Source organism: Psammomys obesus, unplaced genomic scaffold (genome assembly GCF_907164565.1).
Source record: "Psammomys obesus unplaced genomic scaffold, mPsaObe1.curated_primary_1811, whole genome shotgun sequence".
Taxonomy (NCBI): domain Eukaryota; kingdom Metazoa; phylum Chordata; class Mammalia; order Rodentia; family Muridae; genus Psammomys; species Psammomys obesus.
In genome coordinates this window covers 12459210-12470134 of record NW_026586383.1, presented here as the reverse complement: position 1 = coordinate 12470134, position 10925 = coordinate 12459210, and the positions used below count along the sequence as shown (strand labels likewise).

At 41.0% G+C, this 10925-nt stretch overlaps 1 protein-coding gene across 1 annotated transcript; it reads left to right on the top strand.

The window, feature by feature from the left end:
- Positions 1-3819: 3819 nt before the first annotated feature.
- On the top strand, positions 3820-4890 carry LOC129672394 (C-C chemokine receptor 1-like protein 1). The gene has a single exon (XM_055601848.1). The coding sequence runs from the start codon at positions 3820-3822 to the stop codon at positions 4888-4890; it is 1071 nt and encodes a 356-aa protein (XP_055457823.1).
- Positions 4891-10925: the final 6035 nt, after the last annotated feature.

Sequence of the window (10925 nt, the reverse complement as noted above, 5' to 3'; positions counted from 1 at the left end):
CCCAGATTTCTTGGTTCTGTTGCTCTCCTTGTAGAGCTCCTGTTCCTTCCAGGTCTTTCCATCTCCCACTTCTTTCATAACATTCCCTGCACTTAGCCCAAAGTTTGGCTATGAATCTCAGCATCTGCTTTGATACCCTGCTGGGTAGAGTCTGTCAGAGGCTCTCTGTGGTAGGCTCCTGTCCTGTTTCCTGTTTTCTCCCTCTTCCGATGTCTGTCCCATTTACCTTTCTGAGTGAGGATTGATCATCTTACCCAGGGTCCTCCTTCTTGCTTAAGTATACAGATTTTAGTATGTTTATCCTATATTATATGTCAGGATATTTCTAACCAGCAACCAACAATCTAGCAAACAGTAACAGCATCAGGAACAAATATCAGCCAGCAACAGGGGCAGCAGCAGCAGCAGCAGGCAGAGCAGCAGCAGTCACCTCTCTTGAGGCTCTGGCATTTACATAGCCTCTGAAGTGTCCTCAGAATTTCAAATGTAAACTATCTTCAGCAGGCAAAAATCACACCTCTACTAGAGCATGAGGCAAATCATAGTCAGTTGCTGCAGACAATCTGAAGCAGCCCCATATCCCACACCTGGGATTAAAAAAAAATGTTTTCATAATATTACTGTGTTTTTAAAGAAATAAAAATTCTCACTACAGCTAGTCATGAGGATGTTTGCAAAAAGGGAGTTAAAGGAATTCCTTTAACTAGGCACTAAAATAAACTTGAGCATTGAGGTAGAAGTTAAACGATGGTTTTAAAACCTCTCATCCGTGTACAGTCTTTTACATGGTAACTCTGTACCTCTTTCTTGAGTGTGGCTTGGTTTTGTGAGTTTCTATGGTATTACAATGCAGAAGAAGTGATAATTACATGTGAAATGTGCCTTCAGAGACTCTCAAACCAGCCTAAGGCCACCATGTAACAAGTTCCTGTGTGGGTTGATTCAACACCCACAAAGAGTTAAGTTGAGGCACCCTACACATAGCAAAGCTCACAGAAGAACACCTCAAAAAGTGGGAAGGGGATCTGGAAACCAAAAATCTGTTTTGCCACTGAAAGGACGAAAGTTATAAGCATTTTAGGTGGCCTAGGATGCCCACCAAGTTGTATCGGTCAACTTAAACAAAGAAGAGGAGCTGACTGGCCTACAACCTCAGGTATACATGTTCATGTATGCCTTTATCTGACCAGTCAGAACCAGTCAGCCAGAAGGGAGTCCCTACTGACCTTTGCCTCATATCAGTAGGATAAAGAAGAAGCAAGAAATTTGCTATATTTATTATTTATCTATGAGCCCTTTTCAAGACTTGTCTAGCTTCAAGTCTATCAGAGTGACTCAAGGTATTACATAGTCTGAGATCTACAATTACCTACCTAACAAAGTAGGCATTTATTGCTCCTTTAGTTCCCATAATAGGATGTATAAAAGCCTGAGCTATTCAATCAGTAGGATCTGAGTAGCGAGCTGTTAAGAAATGTACATTGGCCTCTTCCTGAAATGGAGAGCCCTGATTGGTTTCTATGATGGCTGGTTCCAAGTTGCCCACAGGCTGTGTAGGGATGGGACATTCATACACAACTGACTGTTATGAGTCACAATACACATCTGGCATCGCTCTGGGCCTGGGTACCTCTTATCATCTCTTCCCAGACACTTCGCAAATGAGTAGGCTGGGATACTACTACTAGAAGAGTCCAGGCTCTAGGACTATACATGAGCACTGTGCAAGGGCCCTGGGGCAGACTTCTACAAGAAGCTATTCACAGGCCTGGGAGAGTCAATGGCAACATGGGCCTTCAGTTTCTCCTCCAGCCACAGCCTGGGTCATGTCTCCTTAGCACCAGTGTGCCCTGGAACTGCTCAAACCTGACAACTTAGGAAGAGCAGATAGAGCTGAGATGTAGAGAGATTTTTATTCAGAACATTGGTGTTCTGGCAAGTGACCACATCCAAAGACCTTCTAGGTCTGTGTGATCTGGAATACAAACATGCCTTTATTCCAGAGACAGAGGCAAGTACATCTGAGTTCAAGGCTAGCCTGGGATAGAGAAAGTTTCAGGTAAAGAAAACCTTAGGTCCAGGCATGGTGGTACATGCCTTTTATCCCAAACAATGAAGGTAAAGTTAATTTGTAAAAGAAGCATCCATGTTTAAAAGTGATGTCTAATTGAGTGGCAGAAAAGGTGACAAATCACAGAAGATATGACAGAATAGTATATGCCCAACTCTCGTGAGAAGAGAGAGGAAAGGGAAGCCACTTAAGGGGCAATGCAGAGTGAGTAAAACTCTGCAGAAGAGTTTTACAGAGAGAGATTGAATGAGAGAACAAGCTAGACACAGGTGAAGACAAAACAAGCCAGAGAATGAGAAGAAGCTAGATTAGAAAAGGTTGCTGGAGTTAGTTTGAGGCCAAGCAGAGCAATTCAGGGATGGAGAGAAAAGACAGATTGAATCAGTCAGCTGGGAGAGGAGTTTGAGCCAGAACAGCTGAGTTGAATCAGCAAGCTCAGTGCTCAGAAATAACAAGAAAGGGTGAGCTTATTAAGCAGTAAGTCTCAGAGGCTAAAAATATTCTAGGCCTAGATTAGGTTGTATGGAAGCTAAAAGCTTCTAGGACTAAGACTAGGACTAGGTTAGACAACTGAAACAGGTGAATAAAAGTTCCTTTTACACTGAGGTACCTTCAGTACAGGCGGCTGTCGAACATGGCACCTGAAAGTGCTGAACTCAACCCGCCTTCACCTTGGCTAGAGTACCAAATGACCGGGCTCCTAAGGACCACTTTGACCCAGACAACATTGCTCCCCAACTTTTATTGACTCTGCCATAGAGCTATCAGCCTATCTAGAAGTCTCAGCTGCCAAGCTAAAGATCTGCCCTCTTCAGCACCAGCAGGAACACCTGAAATGGATTAGCCTAAGCCAAACAACAACCAACCAACCTGGTATAAGGTGATGGATTATCCTACAAGGAATTCACTGTCTCAACTGTGTTAGAAAGGGGATGATTTCTTCATTAAACAACATTCATAGCCCTGTCTATTAAATGACACATGTAATCCCACTTTTTTAGGCAATAATGATGAAAAAAGGGAAGGAAGGGAGGGAGGGAGGGAGGGAGGGAGGGAGGGGAAAAAAAAGCAAGGGAAGGAAACCTTTTGAAGAGGCCATTTGCCTCTCACTGAGAACTTCTATGAATTGAAATCTCTGAAGTTGTTAGGTTTATTACTCCTTGCCAAAACAGTCCCTCTTTCTAGAACCTAATGCTTCTAACTCCAGGAGTGGAGCCTGCACTTTGGAAGTAGGAAAGTCCAATAGTTGCAGGGTTGGGTTTGAGCACCCTGGGTTTCAATGCCACCTCTCATTCTCACCATTCAATGTTCTGGGGCACAGTTCCAAACCTTCTGCACTTCTTTATTCACTTCTGTGAATAAAGTATAGATTAGAGAGGTTTTGAATACTAAGTGCACTGCCTAAGCCCTTGGGCAGGGGGTCACTTAGGAATTCTTAGTTTGCAGAGTGGGGTAAAATCCCCTTTCTGTGTTCTTACATACTCACAGGTGCAAACATTGGGTAAATTATTTACATGGTTATTTTTTTTCTGTGACTGTTTTAGATTACTGGGTTAATGTGGGCAGAAGGGATATGGCTACCCCTTTTCACCATTTAGACTTCAGGGTTTGGTAAACTCTAGGCACTAGTAAATAGTTCAGTTCATTGAAGAAATGTAACCAATTCCTGTCTTTTTTTTCCAGAGCCATATGTGTTTAAAAGCAAAGTAAATATATAAGCCATTGTCTGACCTGTAGAAGAGTTTACAATGGAGATTTCAGCTGTTACAGAGCCCTACTACAACATAGTCACTGAGAATGACTACATTCCCGGAATCTTATGTGTGAGCATGGATGTGCGAGCATTTGGAATATCAGTGCTGACTCCCCTCTATTCTCTGGTGTTCATCATTGGTGTGATAGGCAATGTCCTGGTGGTTCTGGTGCTCACACAGCACAAGAGGCTTCGAAGCATGACCAGCATTTACCTGTTTAACCTGGCGGTCTCTGACCTGGTCTTCCTCTTCACATTACCTTTCTGGATTGACTATATCATAAAAGGAGACTGGATTTTTGGTGATGCCATGTGTAAGTTCCTTTCTGGATTTTATTACCTGGGCTTGTATAGTGACATGTTTTTTATCACCCTACTTACAGTTGATAGGTACTTAGCTGTTGTCCATGCTGTGTTCGCCCTGCGGGCCCGGACTGTCACTTTTGGCATCATCACCAGCATCATCACCTGGGTCCTGGCCATCTTGGCTTCGATTCCTTGTCTGTATTTTTTCAAGGCCCAGTTGGAATTCACTTACCATACCTGCAGAGCAGTTTTACCCAAGGAGAGCCTGAAACATTTTTTGAGGTTTCAGGCTCTAACAATGAACATCCTTGGGCTAATTTTGCCTCTGTTGGCCATGATCATCTGCTACACAAGGATCATCAATGTTCTACACAGAAGACCCAATAAGAAGAAGGCCAAAGCTATGCGTCTGATTTTTGTTATTACACTTCTGTTTTTCCTTCTATGGACCCCCTACTATCTGGCTGCATTTGTTTCTGCTTTTGAAGACTTCCTATTCACCAGCGGGTGTGAGAGAAGCCAACAGCTGGACCTAGCCTTGATGGTAACAGAGGCAATTGCCTACACCCACTGCTGTGTCAACCCAGTCATTTATGTCTTTGTGGGTGAACGGTTCCGGAAGTACCTCAGGCAGCTGTTTCAGAGGCATACAGCTGTACCCCTGGCAAAATGGCTGCCCTTCCTCTCTGTAGACCGAACACAGAGGGCCAATGTCATGTCTCCATCCACAGGGGAGAATGATCTCTCAGCTGGCCTCTAATTTGGAGCCCTAGATTCCAACAAAGGCCCAGGAAAGAGTGAAAAGACAGCATGCCTCTTTAAGACAGATACTGAGGATTCATAGATCAGAGGGACCCTGCAGGTAGCTTAGATACAGCTCTTCAATGTTTGCGATGATCTTCTTCCTGTCAGAAAGGGAAAGTATGAACAAATTGGGACATTCCAGAGACTGGGACAATAGTTCTGGGGAAGGGCTTATGACAACAAGAAGTAGGGTTTGTGGTCATTAGCCCTGGCAAACAAAAGTGAACACCACTCCCAATGATGATGGAACGAGTTGGGTCCACAACTTTGACTGCTCTGAACCTGGAAGTCAATGGCAGATCAGAGATGCTTCCTTCACCACACCCCCAATGTAGGGCCTCGGCTCTTGGAAACCCTGAAACTGAAGGTCAAAGTATTTGAGACACTGCTTTGTCATTTGAGTAGGGAAGTCTTTAGAGAGAATTTTATATTCGTTAAAACCAAAGATTTCTGGCAAATAGATAGGGAAGGATATTCACCTGTTTATATTCTTCTACCTAAGGGAACATGCCTCTAGTATAATATATATAATATAATCATATAATATAATAATATATACTACATATATTTATTATATTACATTAACCTCCTCCATGCCACCTTTTAAATCCTGCAGGTTCTATGTATCTAATCTGGAGAAATACTTCCTAGTGATTTGTCTTTGCTTAACAGCAGGGCCAATATGTGTGGTGTGAAAAACACTCTGGAAAAAGTTTACCATGCTTGACCATGGAACTTGGTTCATATGGTATTCCTATTTTCAGTGGTTTCCACCCGCTTACCTTAGGAGACCTTACTTGGTTTGATAACTCCATTTACTAATTTTTATTTCATGCTGGAAAAGAGATAGACTTTTATTTTTTAATGCTTTATTCATTATAAATGACTTCTATCACTGTGATATCTACTTATTTCATTTGTCTTACACTATGTTGAATAAAAATACATAATTTTGATGTAATAAATTTCATCTTTTTTATTTTGCTTCTGCGAGTTAAATATTGTTTAAAGGCTTCAGCGGCTTATCTTTACAAATGTGTTCTATATTTTCTTCCATTGCTGTAATATTTTATTTCTTTTTATATCTTTAATCTGACATGTAACTATGACATGTTACTCAGCTTCTCAGAGATTAATTATTCCAATATTTGCGGTGTAGAGGATAGTGGCATTTGCCTTATGGGATTGTCATGAAGAATAACTGACAGTGCACACAAAGTGCCAATATGTCTGTCCCGGTGTCATGTTAAGTGACTATAGTTAAAATAAGTGTATTTTGTTATAATGTTTCTGTAAGTCATAAAACATGTGAAGGTGCAGCAAAAAACTCAGAAAGATTATTCTAATAATTAAACTTCAGAAATACCAACCAGAAAGAAGAATTTGTATTTTTTCACAATTGGATGTCAGTGTCAGCAAGGGCATTAAGAAACCCTAATGTAGGCTGATTTTGTTTCTTTCTCTGTCGTGTTTCAATGTTGTGCAACTTTGTAACTGCGTGCTCTGAAATTACCCAATATTTATTTCTAGTATTTTCACTTCCCGTTCTCACTTTCTAGAGCTGACTGTCTAAAAAGAGCTGGTAGACTGTTCTGTGCCACGTCTCGATGCTATCTTCCTTAAAAGCATTGCTCAGGATGTACCCTGTGCCTTGATATATCTCCATAATCAGGACCCATCAAGCAACACACTAGCTAGAATGACACACCGTCTACCTTGTCCACATGGGCTAGCTCGGTCCTACATTTCTTTGGGCAAATAAATATACTTTACCATGTGTATTAGTGACTTTATCATTACTATGACAGAATAGCCCCCCCAAAAAGAAACCTAAGAAAGAAAAGTTCATTTGGTTTGGAGTTTGAAGTCCGAGTTCTTCATGATAAGCATGTGAGGTGACTGGTCATAATGCATCCAAATAAGCAAATAAAAGAATGATAACTTTCCAGCTGCCTTCTCCTTTGTATTTAGCCTTGATCCTCAGCCTATGAAATAGGTCTGACTCTAAATTTCACCAGGTGGAAAGACTAGACAGCACAAGCTTTATCAAAATGATAACCTTGGGCCCTAAAGTCTCATATTCAACTAATCATACACAGTGCACTTTGCAGAAGTCTCCAGCATCTTAACGAATAGGAAACTGTAAGTGTAAAGTCTTCTATGTGTCAGTCTATCTCTTACCTGTGAGACCCTGTAAAATAAAAAGGGAGTTGCATCTTTAAAAAAATACTTTACATTGCATACAGAAATACAATTTACATATTTAATTACATTATAATATACTGACTTAATTTAGTTTTTGTGTGTGTGTCTTTTTTTTTTTTTTCCAGAGCTGAGGACCAAACCCAGGGCCTTGCGCTTGCTAGGCAAGTGCTCTACCACTGAGCTGAATCCTCAACCCCTTTGATATAGTTTTAAGTAGAGGAAAAGGTAGAAATTTTAGATTATAAAATTACTCCCCCCAGAACATATATTTTTTACATTAGTCAATGCATATTCCAAATACAATGGCACAAAGTAACCATTCCAGTTCCAAAAGTTAAGAAGGGAGAATTAGAAAAGAACACTAGACCAAAGCAGGGAAACCCAGCAGAGAAAACACCAAACCCTGCAGCTCTATATCCAGCACCTGAGACTCGTGATAGAGTTGCCTGACTCCAACAGTCTTGGGAAGCCCAGGTCCTGTAACTCCCGGGCTGCCTCCACTCTATGCTGCAGCTTTCCTCAGTGCACATGACCCTCTCCTGACATTTTCTCCTTCGTGAGGCCTCCACTGAAACTCAGATTTCACCTTCACAGTTTCATATAAAAATGACTTTTAAAGATCTCTTTTCAGGAAATCTGATTCTTTTACACATTACCTGGCCTCATAAGCCTATGTTATCTGGCTGGGTCTCTGTATTTGTATCTATCTGCTGGGAAAGGAAGCTTCTCCGATGATGGCTGAGCAAGGCACTGATCTATGAGTATGGCAAAATGTCATTAGAAGTTATTTTATTGCTATGTTCCTTTAGCACAGTAGTTTTCAACTTTCCTAATACTGTAACCCTTTAATACAGTTTCCCATGTTGCTGTGACTCCCAATCATAAAATTATTTCATTGCTACTTTATAACTGTAATTTTACTACTGTTACAAATTGAAATGTAAATATTGAATATGCAGGGTATCTGATATGCATCCTCTGTGAAAGTGCCATTCAACCCCAAAGTGGTCACAACCCAGAGGTTAAGAACCACTGGCAAAACAGTAGTATTTGGTATTCCCCTAGAACCTAAACCTGTCTAGTCTCAGGTTCTTGGTCACCAGAGAAGTGGGCAAGATGGAGTCCATCTAATGGAGTAGGCCTTAAATTAAATCAGATCTTGGTTTGTTACTCCCGTGAGCTTTGTGCCATTATCGCACCATTGTATCTTGCAAGAAAGTCACCACTGCAGATCAAAGGGTTTGTAACAGTGGCTTTTTGGTTGATGTTTTTGTTTTTGTTCTTGTTCTTGCCTTTCTCCTTTGGTAGCATACAGAGTGCCTTCCAGTACCATGAACATAGTCCATATGGGTGAAGGCTCTAGGTAGACATCAGCCATGTTCAGTTGTGGGTATTGTCTTCAGCAATAAGGCCTTAATGCCAGTTTGTGCAGAGCAACCAATAGCCTTGGCAATAGACTGGGTTATTTGGAAGTTCCCATATGACCCCTTTGGTCAACAACTCAATTATATTTAAACCTTTCCAGGTACTGGAATCTTCATTTAGTGACAAGAAATGTACAGCTGGGATTCTGTCTTCCCATTATTTGATGCATTCATTTAGATCACCTTTATATGTGTATATTTTTAGGAAGCTTCTACTGTATTAGGTTTCTGTATGACCCCTCACATAGCCCTTAGTTTTTGCTGTCCCTCCTCATCTTCTCCCATCAATTTCCTTTTTCCTCTCCTTCCACATTTGATCTTCCCATACCATCCCAATCCTCATCCATCCATAAATATCTATTCTATTTTCCCTTCCTACTGAAATACATCTCTCCCCACAGTTCCTTACTCTATATGTATGTAACCTCTGTGCTTATATGGATTGTAGCTTGCTTATCAATGGTTTAACAGCTAAATCCATATAAGTGAATATATACCGTATCTATCTTTGTGAGTCTGGGTTACATCACTCAGGATAATTTTTTTCTAGCTTCATTCATTTGCCTACAAATTTAAATTTGTTTAATCACTGAGTAATATTCCATTGTGTTTCTTTACCACATTTTCTTTGTCCATTCATCTGTTGATGGACATCTACATTGTTTCTAATTTCTAGGTATTATGAATAGAGCAGCAGTGAACATGGTTGAGCAAGTGTCTCTGTAGTAAAATGTAGAGTCCTTTAGGTATATGCCCCAAGAGCGGCACAGCTGGCTCTTTAGGTCGATTGATTCCCAGCTTCCTGAGAAACCACCACTCTGATTCTATTGTGGCTGTATAATTTGCACTTCCACCAGCAATGGATGAGTGTTCCTCTTATTCATATTCTCACCAACATGAGCTGTTATTTGTTATCAGTCAGCCATTCTAACTGGAATTAAATGGAATTTCAAAGTCGTTTTTAGTTGCATTTCCCTGTTGGTTAAGGATGGCTAAAGGAATATTCCTTTAAGTGCTTCTCAGCCATTTGAGTTTCCCCTTTTGAGAATTCTGTTTACATCTGTATCCCATTTTTAAACTGGGTTATTTGTTTTCTTGATGCCTTGTTTTTAAATTCTTCATTATATTTTGAATAGTAGCCTTCTATAGGATGTGTTGTTAGCAAAATTCTTTTCCCATCTTGTAGCCTGCTGCTTTGAACAAATGATGGTGTCCTTTGCTGTATAAAAGGTTTTCAGTTTCATGAGGTCCCATTTGCTAATCATTGTTCTTAGTCCCTGTGCTATCTATGTTCTGTTTAGAAAGTTTTTTTCCTGTGCCAATGAGTTTGACCTATTTCCCACTTTTCTATCAGATTCAGTATATCTGATCTAATGTTGAGATTTTTGATATGTTTGAAGTTGAGTTTTATACAAGGTGATAAGTATGACTCTATTTGTATTCTTCCACATGCAGCCATCCAGTTTGACCAGTATCATTTGTTGATGCTGTCTTTCTTTTCCGGTGTTTATTTCTTGTTTCTTTATCATTGTGCCAGATCCTCTGATGTTCTTCATGTGCTCTCGCACCTCATGCTCTCGCCATCGGTCTAAATGGACAGTGTTCTCATTTAACAGGGTGGGACTTAAGACTCAGAGAGGTGTAAGGACCTGCTGGGCCTTGCACTTGGCGGGTGCATAAATTGAGAGTATCAAGAATGGAAGGGGAGTCTACAGCCAAATCACCCTGAACATAACCAGTGGGCTTTTTTTTTTTTTTGAGTGATTTCTTTCTTTGTTTTTTGAGACAAAGTCTCTATGTGGTCCTGGCTGTCCTGGAACTCACTTTGTAGACAAGGCTATCCTGGAACTCACAGAGATCCTCCTGCCTCTGCTTCTTTAGTGCTGAGATTACAGACATGAACCATCACACCTGTCAGAAAGAAAGGAGGGAATGGTGTATATTTGCACTCTCGTGTTATATATCCTTGAGAGAAAACCCATTCTTTGAGGTTTGATGGGGAAGGGATCTGGGAGCAGAGGAGAGGTATAGGGAGCAGTTAGAGTACAAATAGAAATGACATAGGTTTAGAACCCCAAAAAGAAGTGGATGCCTAGCTATGTCCTCATTCACCAGCCAGATGATTTTGAGGAACAGGATATAGAGTTCTGGTTGAGATCTTCCCATTTGCAACCTTTAAAAGGGGACGAAGGGAGGCTCCTCACTGACCACAAGAATTCTGTGACTAGCCCCACATTTACACGCCCACACTTAACACATTCAATTGTTCCATGAGTCCTGGGAACAGCTCACTGTCACTCACACAGTCCAACTCAGCTGCACCGTACCCCACCCTACACAGTCCTCGTGAGGCAGAGCACCC